Raw genomic sequence first — 20,752 nt, 5'->3', positions numbered from 1 at the left:
TTCTCATTGTTCAACACCCGACTATGAGTGAGAGCATGCAGTGTTAGATTTTCTGTTCTTTTGTCAGTTTGCTAAGAATGATGGTTTCCAGGTTTATCCAAGTCCCTACAAAGGACATGAACTCATCATTTTTTATGGCTGCATAGTATTCCATGATGTATAAACTATTAGGCCATTATCATTATTAATAAATTAAATATGCTATTCTTTGTGTTTAAAGCACTGTGTCTGATTAGACAGAAATGACAGCGGAAGAAGGATGGCAGGAGAAGAACACTCAGAGCACTAGGTGGAGAGCCAGGAAAGAGACCTGACTTACTGGTGCATGGCAGAGAACCTGAGCTTTGTTGCTGTAACCACAACTGCTACTGAATTTGTCCCAATAGCAAAACTCCCACTCTTATATTTTAAGCTTTCTCTACTGGTACTCTGTTCTAAACTTATAAGGCTGGATGACTCCTAACTAACAAGTGTTAAAAATACTTGACTGTAGCCTAGGGATATATATTCTTTTTAACTGTGTGGGTAAAGAGTTTTCCTTCTTCAACAAGTTCAATTGAAGAAAGCATTGTATGCCTATTTCAAAACACATGCACAAATTTAGGAGCAGGGATATGAGTTCTCTGCAGCTATTTTGATTTGTATTGTTTCCCCCTTGGAATTTGTGGATAGAAACTGCTATATTAGGTTCCACATCATTAGTTATATTCCAACTAGACCTTTAAAAGTAGGGCTGGGAGGATGAGATAACGATTACCCCTGAGGATCCTTTCATCCTTTTAAGGGCAGATGAGGTAGATGAGTCCCTACTTTTATAACTAGAAGAACATGATAAGCTAATGTTTCTGATGATATGTTCTGAAAAACAAAACAAAACAAAACAAAACAAAAACACCAAGAAGTACTCTGTAAAAAGAGTTCTGTAGTCCAATATTCATTTTTAATTTTTTAATGAAAATCTCTCTGTTAAAGAATCATAATGCACATTTGTAATTTAAATATCTTAAGAAATCCTTCAGCAACAAAATTAATCTGTTTAACATTTTATGGCTAGCTCTCTACATCCTCTCTTCTTTTCAAGGGCCGGAATGTGGACATGAGTGTCAACCAACCTCAAATATGAGACTGGGGAGAATGCCCTAAGAGGGAACACAACAGCAAAATAGGTCCCTGTTGACCTCACAAAGCAAAACCTGCCTTCACACTCTGGAGTCTTATGGGGGAGATCATTTTTTGCCCTGCTTGAGTGAGGGTTTTTCAGTTTCATTTATTGTAATATCTCAGCTTATACACTCTTAGACTCAACCATGCTTAAACTATTTTGACCACAGAAATTGCCTTATGGTTTTAGTGGAAAGTCTGCTATTAATAACATCTTGAAAATGACATTTCTAAAAAGGATATTTTAGGCAACACTGGGCATACCAAAGGATTATTTAATTCTGATTTCTTGGTCAATGATTCATGCTCTGTGCATGGCTTGTTGCATGGTTTTCTTATTCTCTGTCTCCTGGATGGCACTTCTTTAATTGCTGACACAGGACCCACATTTCACCTATCTGATGGCTTTTCGGAATACTCCAGTGGGTCCTCTGACCTAGCCAGGATACAAGGGATAACAGAGAATGTCAAAGATTACTTGAGACGTTTTGGGGACCACTATGCAGTAGGTGAACGTCATTCTTACCTAATGTTGCATTGGTTATAAGCCAGTCACATGGTACTATTAACTGCCAGGGAACTGGGAGATGTAGTTTACTTGTGTGTTGAGGGGGGAGGTGAAATCATTTGATGAACACAGAGAATTGTCTCTGCTCTCCTTGAAAACTGTCAGAGAGTCCCATCTTTAATCCAGCTCTTTCTAGTTGTACTCTCTTTTGGAAATACATTAATGCTTCTTCACAGAGCCAGGCAAAGCAATGAGACCACTCACTGTAATCCTTATGAGGAATTGTATATCCTTTATGGAAAGGGTTGTTTTGTTTAGTGGAAAGAAAGTTGGTTGGAGAATAAGGTGGTCAGATTTCTAGTTCTCTCTCTTGAAGTTAGAGCTTTTTTAAAATTGTATTTTAAGTTCTGGGGTACATGTGCAGATCTTGCAGGATTGTTACACAGGTACACACATGCCATGGTGGTTTGCTGTCTCCATCCCCCCATCACCTACATCAGGCATTTCTCCCAGTGTTATCCCTCCCCAACCTCCCCATCCCCCTGCTATACCTCCCCTAGCCCCCCATTCCCCAACAGACCCCAGTGTGTGATGTTCCCCTCCCCATGCCCATATGTTCTTATTATTCAACACCCACCTATGAGTGAGAACATGCGGTGTTTGGTTTTCTGTTCTTGTGTCAGTTTGCTGAGAACGATGACTTCCAGATTCATCCATGGCCCTACAAAGGACACAAACTCATCGTTTTTTATGGCTGCATAGTATTCCATGGTGTATATGTGCCACATTTTCTTAAGTCTCTGTTTTAGTCAGGTTTTTCCAGAGACAGAACCAATAAGACGGAGAGACAGAGACAGACAGAGAGAGAGAGAGAGAGAGAGAGAGAGAGAGAGAAAGAAAGAGAGAGAGACTATATGGGATTTGTTAGGGAATTCGGCTTAAGCAGTTATGGAGGTTAAGAAGACCCAGGACAGAACATCTGCAAACTGGAGAACATGGGAACCTGGTAGCGTGGATCTTTCCAGATTGTGAAGGCCTCATAATCTGGGAAGCCAATAGTGTAATTCTCAGTCTGAAGAGATTCTCAGTCTGAGAATCCAGGGGGCCACTGGTGTAAGGCTAGGAGTCCAAAGGCCATACAACTTGGAGTTCTGTTGTCCCAGAACAGGAGAAGTGTGATGATCTAGCTCCAGAAGACCGCGAGAAAATGATTATACCTTTCCTCTGCTTTTTTGTCTTCTCAGATCCTCAGCCAATTGGATGGTGCCCACCCACATGAATGAGAGTAGATCTTTCTTACTCAGTCCACCAAGTCAAATGCTAATCTCCTCCACAAATGACCTCACGAACACACTCAGAAGTATACTTTGCTGGCTACCTCAGTACCCCTTAATCCAGTCAGGTGGACACCTAAAATCAACCGTGACAGTCACCTGCCTTTTCTGAGGATCAATCCCCTGATTTATAAAACAAGGGAGGAGTTTACATATTCGCTCTGACCACATATCTTGTTATTTAAGAGACAAAGTGGATATAGGAGCAGACTATATAAGACTCAGTATCAGAAACCATTCAACAATACCTCTGACACGTGTTCAAATTCTGGAGGAATTCAGAGAAATATCTGACTGCCACAGCAACTTTATTTATTGCCATCAATTACCGTTAAGTTCTTTCTAGTATTGAGCAAAACTGCAATGGTAAAAGCAGCTAGAATTTAGATATTTGAGTCCTCCTTCTTTACCCGGTTGCATGTGAATCAACTGGCAGTCCTCAGTATTCACTGCTCTGCTGAATTTTATCATCTATCTTCATAATTGCTCAGATATTATCCTGCATTTTGTTCAGCAATCTCATCTGCAGTGTTTGTTTCTCTTTCCATCCACTCCTCCAAAAACTCTATTCCATCATCTTGAGAAACATTGAAAGTCACTGATAGATATTTGATATCTGGTGACAGCTTTATCTTTCTTCTATATGGGTGCAACTTGGATTTCAACATTGATATATTTTATTCTCGGCTTACCATCCCATCTACTCCAATTGTCCAGGATAATGTGACTTCAACTCCTGCTATAAACATGGCTTAGGATGCAATTTCTGCATATTTTGCCCCTTCTTGCTCCATAGCCACATATGGACACTTGGAACTTGGCCACTAGACTCCATTTATCCAAAAAGCAGATGGGTTAGATTTCCAAATATGTAGGCATTTCCCCATAGATTATCTGCAGACAGAAAAGGTAAAGATAAACATGGAAATTTAAGTAACTCCTGGCAGTGCAATGGGATTCTCTTGTGTACAAGATAACAAGGCATCTGAAAAATGCTACATGAGTTATTAGATCTAGGAAATACTGGTTTTATCAAGCATATTTTGTAATTTCTAAGGTTTTCTAGTTACTGACAATGAGTCACCACTAATTTTTCCATCTTTTTTTTTTTTGGTCACAATTACTGAACTCGAGAAGGCAAAGAGTTTCATGTGATGTTTGAATGGATTTGAAGCCTTGTGTATCCAAAGATTCTGTTGACTTCCAAACTGACTTGGATGTACTGATGACTTTAGCAGGCTGAGAGGGTAATATCCTCAGGAAATCTCTGCCTTACTTCTGTTTATACATGGTAGCTGGTCTTGCTGAGGTAGTAGGATCAACTAACCAACAAATCCTTCTTTGAGACCTGAGCACTTTCTTTTGGGGACACCTTCTTTAATTCAGCCTACATCACTCACTAACCTTGGCTGGTCACAGGAACCATTATGACAGTAGACCTGCACAGATGTTGAAGGCATAACTAGCTTAAGGGCCTTCTATGTCCCTTCCTGTACCAATAACCTTAGGCTAGAGTTTATTTCTGAGAGTTCCATCCTGGCGGCGATATTCTACTCTTTTTCAGAACACATTTAGACTATTACTCTGATTTTAATTCTCCTCCCTACTTCAGCATCTCAGTGCTACATTCTTAAAACAATGTTAGTCCACTAGAGCATTTCTACTGCTAGTTAATTTTTAGAACAAGGAGATACTCACTGAAGTCAAACCCAAAAAAGAACAATTGGGCTGTGTGTGTGTATATATATATGTGTGTGTGTGTGTGTGTGTGTGTGTGTGTGTGTGTGTGTGTGTGTGTATACTACATATATCTGTATTTAATAGAGTTATGTTTATTTTTACATATGTTAAGTACAAATTCGGAAGCATGAGATGACTTCTCGGCAATTATTTTGACATGTGTTGCTTCCCCTTTGGAATCTGTGGACAGAAGCTATCATATTAGATTCCATATCATTTATTTCAACTACAATTTTATAAGTGGGGCTGGGTATATAAGGTCCATATCATTTATTTCAACTAAAATTTTATAAGCGGGGCTGGGTATATACGTATCTCTACTGCAGATAGCTGCAACATCCAGTGATTTGTATACATGCATCATCTGATGATGCTGGGTGCTGGAAGGTTGCCATTTAGTACCCAGGTGGCAATTAATTTTGTGGTATTTTATTTCTGGGTGTTCTCTTCATTCCTGATGTTCTTTATTTTCTGTGATTCGATTAGTTGCCTGGCTTAAGAAAGCACCTTTATTTCCTGTGAACTATAATGTGATAGAGGTGACTTTAAGTAACTGGTTTATTGTGATCAATGTGGGTCAAAGGAATAGACATGCAGTGCCACCTCTTTACTTCAGAAACTCACCAGAGAGTAATTATGTCTTCTATAAGGTGAACCTGGAGCCTCAATTTCTCCAGAATTCATCTTCTTCTGCCCACTCCACCAACAGAACAGTTGGCATCCTTTAGACACGGGGTCCCCAAACCCCAGGCTGCAGACCAGTACAGCCCATGGCCTGTTAGAAACTGGGCCACACAGCAGGTGGCAAGCAACTGACGAGCCAGCATTACCTCCTGAGCTCCACCTCCTATCAGATCAGTGGAGGCATTAGAGTCTCATAGGAGAATTTATAGATTTGTACAGTTTCCTGTTGTGAACTGGGCATGCAACGGATCTAAGCTGTGCCTCCTTATGAGAATAACTAATGCCTGATGATCCGAGGTGGAAGTTTTATCCTGAAACCATCCACCTCCACAATCCCATCCATGGAAAAGAATGTCTTCCATAAAACAAGTTCCAGGTGCCAAAATGGTTGTGGACCACTGCTTTAGGCTCCATCATTCTAGGGTTTGTTTTTTTGTTCAGTTTTCTTGTTTGCCACTCTGGAATTTGCTCATGTGGCTGTGGTCTCTGTACCTTATTATGATGTAACAAATGCAGTAAGGATAGGGGCTTCTTCTGATAATTAAGACTTCTATCTGCCCTTCCTTGGTTCAACTTTAACACTTCCTACAGATAGGCAATAGGGCTATCTGCTCAATGCAACTCCCAGAATTCCAATTATCTATACTTCCTCCACTCTGTTGCATAACTAAGCCTAGGGAGCTCCTCTTTAAATTCTTCACTGGGCTGTATTAAGAACTGGATCATCATTCTCTATCTGGTATTTTCTACCCCACTGAGAGTGAGACATCAGTACTCACTGAGAGAGGTCAGAAAAAAAAAAATTTAAGAATTTAACAAATGCAGATTTTTTGGCTGATAATTGCTACTGTTAACAATAATGACAATGATAAGTGTAGAAAAAATAAATGCTAGACAATGGCTACCATGAGAACCATTTAAATAAATTTATGGTTTACAATCCGTCCTGCATCGTTCAGGGATATTTTTGTGGACATCTGGTGATCACATTTTAGTATAGGGCCCAGAGAGTGTCAGTTTACCTGTTTCTTCATCATGCTAGAATAAGTTATTGACTCCACAATAAAAGTAGACCTACTGATCAACAATGTCAGGACAACCTGTGGTACCTCAGTTGCCCTCAGCGGGGAGCTACCAGCCAGCATTAATGCATTTTGGTAACAGGATCATGTGAGCCTTGTAGATGAGAACTCCTTGTTTCTCATGGGATCATGGAATGCTGCTCTCTTTCAGACAATCATCTTCAGGGAAGATAAGGGTCTCTGGCAGTGCTTCTCTTTCACCACCCTGCCTTAATCTTCCACTCATTAATTTCTTGACAATTTATTTATGTTAATGACTCTAGCTCCTTCTCTTCATCTTCCTCTGTCAATCCTTGCATCCACTGCAAATCCATCATCTGCTCTGAAATGCCACACTGAAAGGAGGTACTCTTGAAGACCTTCCTTCTTTCCACTTCTGTTTTATCCTTGGCTTACATACCTGGTGAACAACTGGAGCTGAAGACAAAAAGCACATAAATTCCAAAAGTCACTGGAATCTTTTCCCCATAGTTTACATCTTCTGTGTCTCAAGTAGAACTCAAAGAGAATATAAGCAATGAGAGCAGAGGTCTGAGTTGGAGGTCAAGACATCAGTTACCAGCTAAGGGAGTTCAGCTTTATTTTTCTCATCTCTAAGAGGGAAAAAATAAAAATCTGCTTCACAGACCTGTTGCTAGGAATACTGAGATAATTTTTGCACAGTACTTAGCACATTGTTTGGCAAATAAAAAGTGCTCAATAAATGTTATCTATTTCTAACATTATTTGTAACACCTCGTCTTTCAAAGAATTATGGGAAATATCATGTTTATCCGACTTTGTTTGTGGGAATTATGTCCTTTTGACGCCCTAATTTTTTTTCTTTTGTTTATTTTTGATAACATACAATTAAATGTCAGTAATTAGTACTAGTTGGAACTAGCATAATAAGCTATCCTCCTCATCAGTATTAGTAGTCTTTGAACATAGGACAAAAAAATCTGCCGATTTTGGCTTACAGGTCTGTGATTCCCTAACGACAATACTTCAGGAAAAACATTAGATATGGAGCTCAACTTTTTAAAACTGTCTTGATGTTGGTAATCAATAATTTAAAAGACGTTAGTATATTTTAAGGTGACTAAAACTGTACAAATGAAATTGTCCTTTAAAAATGTCTGTTCATTTGCTTTTCTTCAATGCAGATATTTTAAATAAGAATAAGTGATTCAAGAAAAATGTAAGCAAATATTAGGTATAAACTACACACCTAGCCTTCTTTTGGTTTTCTGAATTGGATGGGTGACATTTAAAAGACTAGGTGAATGATAAATGGTAAAAATAAACAAACAAACAAACAAACAAACAAACAAGTAAATAAATAAATCACAGTATCCACAACTTAATGGAGGTAAAATGAGGCTTACTCACTTATATCCCTATAAATTAAAATAATTTCGGCCGGGCGCGGTGGCTCAAGCCTGTAATCCCAGCACTTTGGGAGGCCGAGGCGGGTGGATCACAAGGTCGAGAGATCGAGACCAACCTGGTCAACATGGTGAAAACCCGTCTCTACTAAAAATGCAAAAAATTAGCTGGGCATGGTGGTGCGTGCCTGTAATCCCAGGTACTCAGGAGGCTGAGGCAGGAGAATTGCCTAAACCCAGGAGGCGGAGGTTGCGGTGAGCCGAGATCGCGCCATTGCACTCCAGCCTGGGTAACAAGAGTGAAACTCCGTCTCAAAAAAAAAAAAAATAATAATAATAAAATAAAATGAAAAAAAAAATAAATAATAATTTCGAATATCAAGCTGCCAAAATAAAAATGTGGATTTTATGATTAAAGCAATGCCAGAGAGTCATATCATGGAGAAATTATGTGTCATTGGTTGGTTGTTACTAGCAAAATAAATGCCTAACTCAAGTTGACTTCATAAAATATGGGTGTATATGTACTTGTGTATCTGTGTGTGTGTGTGTATATATGTATATATATATATGTGTGTGTGTGTGTGTACACACATATCTACCATGTAACATGTTGCTATTTTTACAACTTATTTTAAAACAGTGAAAATTTTCTAGATGAGGTTAAACATTTTCCATAAAAATAAAATTACAATAGTTACCTCAGAGTTTTTTACCCTGGGCAAAGAAGTGCTAACATGATTTAAGAGTTGTTCAATACTATTTTACCAAAATCTTGTCAGAACTTCATTAAAAACAATTCAAGACCATAGTGGTCTAATTTCAACACTGGCATCATTAACCTAACATGTTTATTGAATACTCACTGTATGTCCTGCTTTCTGATTAAGTGTATGAATTAAACATGGTTTAAATAGTTTACTTAAGGAACACGCCACTTCATTGATTTCATACTCCATGACATACATATTAATAAGAATATAGGAAGACACACACAGAAATAATAGCATTACTATGGTGCATTAATAAAAATATATGAATTTTCTATGTTTAGGACATGTATTCATTATTTAGGTGGGTCTTATATTTCAGGTACTGTTCTATGAATCACATTTATGGAAGTAATCAAAACAAGCAAACATCTCTGCCTTCATGGAATTTACATTTTTCTTGGAGGAGGCAGACAATAGACAAAATATATGGTAAGTCAGCTAAGTACTATAGGGAAAAAGCAGGGGAGGGGATAGTGTGTGGTATTGAGGGTCAAGGCCAGCCTCAGTAAGAAGGCAGCTGTGAGCTGTGACCAGAATGAGGAAAGTGAGCCATAAGGAGCCCATGTAAGAGATTTCCAGGGAAAGAGATTAAAAGGTGAACACCTCCTAAGGAAGGGACATGCCTGCCATGTTTGAGTAATGAGAAAGAAGACAAAATGGCTGAAGTATAGTGAATGAGGGCAAGAATAGCATCAGAGAAGCAAAGGAGACCAGATTGTGAGCATTGTGAACACTGGGAAAGGCATAGACTTTATTTACAAGGAGTTGGGTAGCTACTGAAAAGTTTTGAGAAGAAGAGTATGTGATATGACTTAGGCTTGAATAGGATTGTTCCAGTTTCTGTGTCATATAATCCTCTGGTCCTCAAACTGGGATATTGTATCCCTAGGAAGGTGGCATGCCTAGAGATACACAAAATCCCAGGATCAGTTAGGCACATCTTCCTTAAGGATAAAATTTACCCTTAAGATTATGGGAAAAGATGATTATTGTGTTAAGAAAAGCATTTAAATTTTACATAAGTTGTAGAATTCCCATGATTTTAAAGATAAAGTGAAGTATCAATAATATTTTATATTTGGGGCATATTAGGCTTTAATCTTATGGGTTTAAACTTCTTGGCCATCAGGAGTAATTCATTGAAATTACAGATTAATTTGGCAACATTACTATAATTATGTGCTCTGAGAGTTTATGTGTCTTATGAAAGCACAGAAACCTTGTGAGACAAAATAGTTGAGTGTATATATTAAAATAATTTGATCTACAAAGTCATTTTAATAATTTATTTGTGTTATGTTAATAATATAGTTTTAAAACCAAACTAATACATCTTAATGCTATTGTAGGAATGCAATTAAAATAAAATTTAAGAAATTGTTCTGACTTGCTTATTAATTCTGGATAAGTTACTGAAGTGTTGTGGGCTTTGGTTTCCTTGTCTATTTAATAGTGTGTGAACAACCTAATGTTAGAACAATCTATGCAGTATAACTTTAGCACATATGAAATGAAATATTATGTAAAGAATCCAAAGAAAGCATAGCTCGGCATCATGTTTTTTTATTAAATGTATTTATCTGCCTTTTAGCTTCTGGTAGACGTGTCTATATACATATTTTGAGAATAAAATATTACTTAACTATTTTTATATTACATACTATCAATTATTTTGGCTCATGTAAGTACTTTTAAAGCTAAAATTTATATCAAATCTTCCAAAGACAGTATTTCAGACCCGCTTAAGACCTGGAACTCACCGTGAGTTCGGAAAAATTGGTTATCAGCACCATGGACAGCGTTACTGTAAAAAGGAATTAAAGGTCATCAATTTGCCCCCAAATTAAAATGTATTGTAAAAAGCTCGGAGAAAAAAGTGCCTGTCATTCTACTTCAAATTAAAAAAAAATCCTAGCCTTCACAATCGTTTGTAAAACGAATAATTAATCAAACAAACATATATTGAGAATATCATATGCTCAGTAAAACTTTGGTTCTGTAAATGGTGTCATTTACCAAATGAATTCTTTTGACAAGTTAGTTTTCTGCTATCTCTCTAAGAAGATGTAACTACACACTATAGTATACTGTTACAATTATCAAATTTCATATCGTATGTAACTTGTCATCTGTATTTTTGCTTTTAGCTTGGATTAACTAAAGATTTTTCGAGTTTATCTTTAAGTCATTTCATTTTCTTGCATTAACTTTAACCTTTCAGCATGTCTCCAAACGATAATAACAACACAATGTGTTATGTGTTAACTTATCTAGTGACAAAACGTTAGATGGCTCCACAAAGAGATACTCATTAACAAAAACTTGACATCTAAAATTATTTTATAGGAGATACATACTATTTTTTCAGATGGTATATAAAGTTAAATAAATCTTAAGTTTTTAATGATGTGAAAAGCTTGCATTTAGTTTAAACACAGTGTAAATAAATTTAAATCCCAAAAATAGAATTATAAATCTAAAAATTAATACTATAGGCCGGGCGCGGTGGCTCAAGCCTGTAATCCCAGCACTTTGGGAGGCCGAGGCGGGTGGATCACGAGGTCGAGAGATCGAGACCATCCTGGTCAACATGGTGAAACCCCGTCTCTACTAAAAATACAAAAAATTAACCGGGCATTGTGGCGCGTGCCTGTAATCCCAGCTACTCAGGAGGCTGAGGCAGGAGAATTGCCTGAACCCAGGAGGCGGAGGTTGCGGTGAGCTGAGATCGCGCCATTGCACTCCAGCCTGGGTAACAAGAGCGAAACTCCATCTCAAAAAAAATAATAATAATAATACTATAATTCTTCTTAAATGTTTAAATTACTTTAATTGAGGTAGCCGATTTCAAATAAAATCAAATTATGGGCTGTACATCATTTAATTTTGCTTGCTAACTGCTGCATAGTCAAAGGAATGTGAATTAAAATGGTTCCACTTTTGGCCAGGAGATGGAGCTGTCATGTAAGATGCTGCCTTTATTTATTTATTTTTCTAATTTAGCATGCTGTTTTCTAACAGACATTGGGTACCATCGAATTGAGTGTCAGAACAGAAAGCTAAGGCAAAGGAGGGAGGATGCTGTGGTCATCCTTTCTTGTTTTTTTCTTCTTTAATGAGGATAGAATGCATGTGAGATTTTACTTTCTACTCCAGTAAAAATTCTGAAGAATTGCATTGGACACTGCTATATTCAACACATACATGGATTCTGCGTTATGATTTACATTTTTCTTTATTTCAGGTAAGCCAGCATGATTCTATTTTTGACTTATCCACGGATTGTTATCTATGTTAAGAATGACATTTAAAATAAGATGTGTGCTTTGTAAGCTTGTATTCAAATCTAAGAGATTTAAAAGCTCTAATTCTAGCTGTTGTGCAATTTAAAATCTTCTTAGGCTGAAATGAGCTCTGACTATGACATACTGTATTCTATTATTTCGTTGGCTTTCTAGCTGTTGGTGTCTGTCTCCGGCTGTATTTGTTTACCTTCTAAAGGTAAAGCTTTCAAAGTGAAGGATGGGTTTTCCTCTCACAAGGGAAATACTGTTCCTTAATGCAGTGAACAAATTGTAGAGATGTAATGAAGCATATTAACATGGCAGTGGCTCTGCCAAAGCCCAGGGCTGAGCCTTCTGATGGCAGCTTCAGAAGCAAGCCAATATTCTGAGTCTAAGGGCCTTTTGAACATTTCTGCTGGCTATGATGGTACAAATTGTTTATGTGTTTATTTTTACCTCTTAGAAATAATACGTAAGTCATTTCTCCCACACGAATCAAGATTTATGTAATGTGTTTAGTAGACTTGGAAGGAGACTATAGACCCTCCCTACTCTCCCAGTGTGGATGTGAGGAGTACGCTGTACACAAATTAATTGACATGAAAATGGATTTTTTCTATTTTTTATTGGATTTGGGATAATAGAGCTGTGGCCATTTTAAATAGCTGGTATTATAGAAGGTGCTTACATTTTAAATTATTTTAGGTCATGTGACATTATCTGTGCTAAAGAGTGGAATGACTCAGGAGGTGGAAGTTGCATGCAACAGCCTTGCTTCTCTGCTGCTTCTCATGATTTCCTTTAAATCCTTGCTTGATTATTATCATAAGAACAAGGATAAAGACATAGAAATCCTACATTTAAAAACCACTCATTTTCATTTAGAAAAATTTAGAGAGATTTAAAAAATATTTTTAAATGAGTTTTGTAGAATTGCTTTTAAATGCCTCACTTCTTTCTCTTGTGGAAAGAGCTGTGTGTGTGTGTGTGTGTGTGTGTGTGTGTGTGTGTGTGTGTGTGTGATGGTGGAGGTGGTAGGTGGTGGGGGTGCATCAGAATGTTTTTATCTTAGTCACTGTTTTCCTATAAAGAGGGAGTTTTGCCATGTCAGAGGTTGTGAATGCTATGAGCAATGATTTTATAAAATGGTTTGGAGAAATCATAGAAAAAAAACATGTTTGTTAAATGTGTGAAATCTATAGATTTTTTAGTTCCACATGGCTCCATATACATGAAGAATTTTAAAATTATAGATAGTTAAGCATTTATTCCCCTTATCATTTAAAGAATAGAAACTGTAGTTGGGAGATTAGGTGGATTTCCCAGTCACATACTAAATTACAATCAGGCAAAGCTAGAACATAATTTACCTCCAGAGTGAACATTATCAGGATGGCATAGGCCAGGTATGTTGATATTCTGTGTGTCTGTGTGTGTGTGTGTGTGTGTGTGTGTGTGTGTGTGTGTGTGTGTGTGTGTTTATATGCTATAAAATAGAATTTCTTTCAGTATACAGTTGCTCAATGCCATATTATATGCAGTGCTCAGTTTTTTTAGGTTTCTTGTCAAAGCATCCAAGAAAACTAAATGACAACTTGGAAACTTTCTTTCTTAGTATGCCTTTTTCATTATTAGATGGTGTATATTCTTCTACCCTATGCTCCTGAATGATGTGGATGGCCACATGACTCTTTCCCTCCTACCTAATAGAAATGTGCATATGAGTTATTCTATTGACAACTATAAAAATATCATCTCATGTCCAGGCTTTTCCTCATTTGTTCACTTACTAGGCATAGGCTTTACCCTACTTCTTCAATAGCTTGAGAAAAGAAAGGGATTAAAATGTGCACTTCTACATACATTCGTGGAATACCACATATCTACCAAGTGTCCATGGTAGAAATGAAGAAATGACTAGTCACAAAGTTTACCTTGAAGAGTTCACCATGCAAATATACATGTGCAGATACCACTACACCTCAAAATAAGGAATGAAGAAATATGAGAAAGTGAATGAGACAGGAATATCAGCACTTATCTTGTGCCAGGCACCGTGTTACATCCTGAGATTCAGAATAAAATCTCGATTTCTGTCCATGGTGGGCTCAGAGCCCAGAGGAAAAGACTTTAGGAGGATGTGACAGTTACATTAGTTCCTTAAGAGTGAGTTGGATAGAAATAAAGAGAAACAGAGAGCTGCTTATCCCAGGTACATAAGTGAGGCAAATAAATACAAGAAATCGGGGAACCATAGGCATAGGCATTGTATAGGAAACCTGTAGAAAACGGTAAATAAGCCATCTGTTCCAAGCTTCTATTGTGGTTGCTGTTGCAGTCGTTTTTCTCCTGGGACAGTAAAAGTAAGGACAATGAATTTGGCTTTTGGTGTTAAGCACTTGACATACCAGCACATATTCATACACAGGGGTGTTCTGTAAGAAGCTGAACATGTTATGTGCATGTATCAGATGAGTAGTTAAGGCTGAAGATCTAGATCTGCAGGCAGTGTGGGCAATAATTAGGTTACACATAAATAAACGTTAATGGGGAACAAGAGAGGAGTGAAGACGACTGGGGGCATAATGTTCAGGTTAGGAGAGTAACAATATCTAGAAAAAATATTATTACATTTTGGTAGAACAATGTGAGAAGGTGATGGAATAGCAGTATCATAGGAGGCAAAGCAGCTAAATTGAATAGGGATCAGCAACAATAGAAAACCCATAAAGGGGTTGGTTAATAAGAGGCTAGAGTAAAGTTGGTGGACTTAGTTATCATTGTTAGGTCAGAAATAAATTTTAAGAGAAGAGGTTTAGTAGAATGGAAGAGACAGGGACTCTGAGGACTAAATTGGACATGAGAAATCTGGCGAGTATATTTGTTTTAAGAAGTTTGCTAGGGAAAGGTAGGAGAGATGACATTTTGTACCTAGAGAAAGAAGGTACTGTTGAGGAAAATTTAACTTTAGTGAGGATTAGGAAAACCTAAACCCTTTGTAGAGTAAGGTATGAAATCAATAGAGAGAAATGGAGGAAAGAAGCAACAAAAATACATCAAAGTCCTGGAAGAGACAGAAGGAAGTTTCAAAAATGCTTTTCCTTGACACAGGAAAAAAGAGTGGTTGATGATATTGAGCAACGCTGGTGTAACTCACTTTGGGTGGCCTGTTTTTGGAAATTAAATACTTGTCTGTAAGATGAAGTGTCTCTTCTATTTAAATCAGTTGGTTCCTCAGAAAAGGCTATTTGTGGCATATGGAGTTTCTGGAAGAAATAATTAATCCTCAGTAGCAAAACACTTTCCTGCAGAATATATTTTAGTTGCATTAATTCTTGAACTGGAAACTAATAACACTATTTCACATGAAGCTTGTACATACTTCAGTTATTAATTTCTTATTCATAACAACCTATTTAAAAACAGGTTCTATTTAAAACTGGTATTGAATTTGACCAACAGATATCTATTATACCTATGTAGTTGATTACTAAGGGCTGGTTTGCCAGCATCTAAATTAATTATTCAAGTTCTTTTCTTTTTTAAATCCTTCAGTTTCATTAACACTTTTGCCAGGACTTGTGTAGAGAGAAGGTCAGTGTCAGGACGCTCCCTTTCCTTTAGGGAACTAACTTCCTTATGAGGCTTCCTACCAGATGTTCCTTTCTTCTCCATTTCTGCTGACAGTGATGGAATCCTCTTGCAAATTTCTTAGAACCAGTCTCCTCTAAGGTGAATGCATTCTCTTGCATTGACCTGACATGAAATGGCAGTGGGAAGCCTTGAAGAAGGCTCAAGCATTGATGAGTTTTACATATATTTGACTCAAAATAATGAATACTATTGGCAATAGAGTAGTGGCCATGGAAATATTATTTCTATTAGGAAACAATAATCTGCATCAAGAATATGAGATGAAATTCTATTAAAAAATGAAAAGTAGACTGGCCATGGTGGCTCTTTTCTATAATCCCAGCACTTTGGGAGGTTGAGGAGGGCAGGTCACCTGAGGTCAGGAGTTCTAGACAAGCCTGGCAAATATGGTGAAAACCCATCTCTACTAAAAACACAAAAATTAGCCAGTGTGGTGGCCAATGTCTGTGAGCTCATCCCAGATACTCCAGAGGCTGAGGCAGGAGAATTACTTAAACCCAGGAGATGGAGGTGGCTACAGTGGACTGAGATCATGCCACTGCACTCCTACTTGGGTGATAGAGAGTAACTCTGTCAAAAGAAAGAAAGAGAGGAAGAAAGAAACAAAGAAAGAAAGAGAGGAAGAAAGAAAGAAGAAAGAAAAGAAAGAAAGAAAAGAAAAGGAGGGAAGGAGGGAGGAAGGAAGAAAGGAAGAAAGAAGTAAAAGCTATGTGCTGACCTCTCTATAATACTCACACATTAGTGTTAGCTCCTCTTTATCCATTTGGGTTTCGTGAAATTGAAGATTGGTGGAAGGAGAGGTAGAGGTAGATTTTGCAAATCAGAGTATAACTTTTTTTCTGGTAATGTTCCACTAAATTTTTTAATCAAACTTTTATGTGGAATAAGACATAATTAACTACATTAATAATAATAAAGAAAATTTTATCATGTTATACCTTTTTTTTTACTTGTGAAACATTTTAGGGAAATGATTTAAGAATCAAAGGTATTTAAGTATATTTTATTTATTGGAAGGTGATAAAATATTTTGAGGGCAAAAAGTCTGTCATTTCAGGTAACTTTTTTTGTACTTACTAAAATAATATTTAGGGGGATAAAATAATCTTAAGAAACAATTGCCCACCAAAAATGCTTTGAATTGTTTAGATCGTTTTTATAGTACTAAGTTGTTAAGTCTTTTGCTGGTATCTAGGATTAGTTGGGGTTATAATATTCTTTGAACATAGACATGTCTTGGTGTTGTTAGCAAATAAGTATACAATCATGTGATTGTGTAATTACTACATCTTCTGCTGTGTGATATGTATGGAAAAGTGACAATGGAATAACAACATTTCTCTTAAGCATATATGAAGCACAGTGGTTGAAATACAAAAAAAAAGAAAGGGAGTTATGATAAGATTATGAGAAGAGAAGACTGACACTACCTCTATTCTCTGAATAACCGATATCGAAATGTGAAATGCCTAAGGCCTGAAGCAAGCTGGTCAGGGTAATGATGATGCTATCTCTGTATCAGCCCAGCATTTCCAACTAGAGTATTTTTCTTGCTTTCTACATGATGTGGTTTGGCTCTGTGTTCCCACCCAAATCTCACCTTGAATTGTAGTTCCCTTAATACCCATGTGTGTGGGAGGGACCCGGTGGGAGATAATTTAATCACGGGGGCAGTTTCCCTCATGCTGTTCTCATGATATGAGTTCTCACGCAATGGTGGTTGATGGTTTTATAAGGGGCTTTTCCTTCCCCCTTTGCTTGACACTTCTCTCTTCTGCCACCTTGAGAAGGATGTGTTTGCTTTCCCTTCCGCCATTATTGTGAGTTTCCTGATGCCTTCCTAGTCATGCGACACTGTGCATCAATTAAACCTCTTTCCTTTATAAATTACCCAGTCTCGGTGTTTCTTCATAGCAGCCTGAGAACTAATACACTCTCACCCCTGGATTGAACACCTGAGGGAGCCCAGCAACTGTCAGGCAGCTGGAATCTGCCAGAGAAGTGCTTAGACCTACACTTAGTATTTCCTGAATTAACAGTCCTAGAAGACAGGAGCCTAGTTATATAGCCAGGCTTACCATAAAATGTATCATCTAAACCAGGACGAAGTTTGTTAATCATTTCTCCACAACGACAGATATAAATCAAGATAGTTCCAGATAAATTGGGATGCTCAGTCACTCCACTTCAAAGAGTCAAGAAACTTTTACATTTAATCAGTCTATTCAAATAAATTGATCATGATTTTGGTGCCTAAGTGTTAGAAAGTTACAATGTGAAATTAAACGACTTATCAGTTAGACAAAGAGCATTCAGCTAGGCTGCTCCAATTACTGGCCTTGATAAATCCACCAACTGAAATCTCTAATGACTCTTGTTGAATCCTTAGTTATATCACCAGGAATGATGTAACTCCCATGTTAAGCCTGACTTCCCAGGGAATTCAATTTGTGTGCAGAAAAAACTGTTAGTAAATTATGCTGTTATTACCAGCCTAGACTCATAGGATCATAAATTTATTCAAATATAAAAACAAAAGCAGATGAAATATGGATTCAAATTATTTCCACATTTGGATATGCATCTTTTAAGAAGTTTTCACAAATGTGTAATCCTTTGAAGATAGGAATTTAGCTCCCCAAGAACACTGGAATTTTCTCCACTGGTACTTTCTACCCAAATCTTGGTAATGTCAGTACGTATGTATATGGCCTCTTAACAGACTATCCTGTGAATTTCTTAAATTCTTCTCTTCCAATGATCATGTTTTTTACCCTCCTCTCTCGTAGTTTTATCTTAGAACTCTTCATGGCCAGTAACTGTGGACTGCCCATAGTCCCTCCTTCAAACCTCCTACACCGCCTTTCTAGCACATTTCATCTAGAATTCCAAGTCAGAAAATCCTCTAACCCACCAGTACTCTCAGTCACTGATCTTGTCACACTTTAATTGTCTCTCAATTAATGTCTTGTTTCCTTTCATTAGATAAATTTCACAGTCATTCATAAAAGTCACTCCTTGTATATAGCTACACACCTAACAAACACCCCCACTCAGTGGTTTTTGCTTGTTTGTGTTTGTTTGTTTGGTTGGTTGGTTGGTTTTTTTGGTAACTGTCTGGATAAATCTTCATCCTCATGTTCAATTCCCACCTGACTTCATGCCTGTACTTCTGCAGCTGGACACACACACAGGTGGGTCCTTGAGGATGTGCAGCAATCATGCCACATGTCACTAGATCACTCACTCACCTAGGTTTCTGTACTGAGATTTTATACCTTTTATTTTCTCTCAAACCACCAATAGCTGCTACCTTGACTTCACTCTCAGTTGACAGCTTTGTTTCCTAAATCAGTGATAAAATTGAAACAATCAGAAGAAATTTTCCCCCACCAATTTCTATCACTACATGTACCTCCCTACCAGGTTCTGCACCCACATAACCTGACCTCCCACCTGTTACCTTAAATCAACTATCCCTGTTTCTATCTAAAATGGTTCTGCATCTGTGCACTATTCCTTCTTACTTATAACAGGGTATCACTAAAGCATTGTATTTCTCTGTCTCTCTTGCATTGGTAATTTTAGCTCTTTATTATGTTTGCATACAGAATTTCATTATTGTTCCTATATGTGATTTTTTTTTACTTCCTTTGACTATCATTTTTTTTTCTCGTTTTTTGGGTCCTCTTTGCAAAAGTACTTAACAAAAGTGTTTGCTGTATTCTCTGTCTCTATGTCACTCTTTCTATTCTCTTTTAGATCTACATTAGTCAGGTTTTCACTCTTACCATTTTACCGAATCAGCTCCTGATAGAAATCTGAGACCAACATGTTGCCAAATTTGATGGTCCATCCCCAGCTTTCATCTTAATTGACCAACCAGCAATATTGGAGACTGTTCATCTTGATACACTGCTTTCTGTTGCATTCCAGGATAGCACACAATTTTGACTCTTCTCTTAGCTGATCATTAGCTGCTTCACAGTCATTTTATGCTTTACTCTGCCTTTCCAAACTTCATTATTTGAATGTCCCTGGTTCGTTCCCTGACTCTCTTTTCTTCTTTATCTACTTTCTTTTAATGCCATTGAGTTTTATGGCTTTAAATGCCATGTAAATGATGACATCCAAATATTTACCTCCCGTTTGCTGCCAAACTGGATAAGTGTGTCTAACTGCTTATTCTGCTTGGATATCTAGAAGACACTGCAAAGTTAACATTCCTAAACTAAATTTCTGATAGTAAGACTCCCCAACCAACCTGCTCTAATCCCAGCTTTCCCCACCTTACTTTTTTCAGGAGATAACTCTAATCTCCCTCATCCTCCCACTAACAACTCTAGCATCATCCTTAATTATTCTTTTCTCTCATATCCCACATTCAATCCCTGAGAAATTCCTGTCGATTTCAATTTCAGAATATACCCAGAATCTATATGCTGCCACCTTCACACGGCCATTCTGCCCAAGCCACCATCAAGTTTCTCATGGATTTCTGCCTTAATTCCTAACTGGACTTTATTTTTATTCTACTTCTTTTCACAATCTATTCTCAACACAGCAAGGCAGAAGTGAGATTATGCTGTATCACTGTTCAAAATTCTGAAAGTAGTATCCAATTTTCTCAAGGTAAAGGCCACCTGATAATTTTCAAAAAGGCTCTGTTTAACCTGGACTCCATCCCATTACATTATTTCTCTGAACTCATCTCCAGCTTTTCTTTTTCTCATTCACTTTCATATTTCTTGAACATTCCAGGGACACTTCAATCTTTGGGGTTGTTTCCTCTGCTTAGAAAGCTTTTGCCTCCAACACTTTCATGACTAACCTCCTCACCTGTTTAAAGTCTGAGCTCAAATGTCATTTCTAAATAATGCCTTCTCTTAACTATGCTATTTAAACTCTCTGCCCCCTTCCTCTAACCTCATTCTTATGATCTCCTATATTCTTCTATACTTTCTTTCCTTTGTTATCATTTGCTTTGCCTTGTTTTTTTCCTTTATTTCCTTTCTTTTCTTTTCTTCCCTTCTAACACATCACCTTGTAGCATACTGTATACATTATATTTCTTCTGTTGGTAATTTAAGCCCCAAATGTGCAGAGATTATTATCTGTTTGGAGCACTGATGTTTAGAACACAAATGCTTAGAACACTTCCTGTT

General features: G+C 37.3%; 1 protein-coding gene across 3 annotated transcripts in view; it reads left to right on the top strand.

The window, feature by feature from the left end:
* Positions 1–11,662: 11,662 nt before the first annotated feature.
* The window catches only part of SCN2A (sodium voltage-gated channel alpha subunit 2), a 144,594-nt gene continuing 135,504 nt past the window's right edge, over positions 11,663–20,752 (top strand). For all 3 annotated transcript variants that reach the window (XM_074399570.1, XM_074399567.1, XM_074399568.1), the window contains exon 1: positions 11,663–11,893. In XM_074399570.1, the coding sequence (XP_074255671.1) occupies positions 11,868–11,893 (26 nt within the window). In that variant the 5' untranslated portion in view covers positions 11,663–11,867. The remainder of the gene's footprint in view (positions 11,894–20,752) is intronic.

This window comes from Saimiri boliviensis, chromosome 5 (genome assembly GCF_048565385.1).
Source record: "Saimiri boliviensis isolate mSaiBol1 chromosome 5, mSaiBol1.pri, whole genome shotgun sequence".
Taxonomy (NCBI): Eukaryota; Metazoa; Chordata; class Mammalia; order Primates; family Cebidae; genus Saimiri; species Saimiri boliviensis.
The sequence above is the reverse complement of the archived record's forward strand: the minus strand, read 5'-3'. Positions and strand labels throughout refer to the sequence as shown.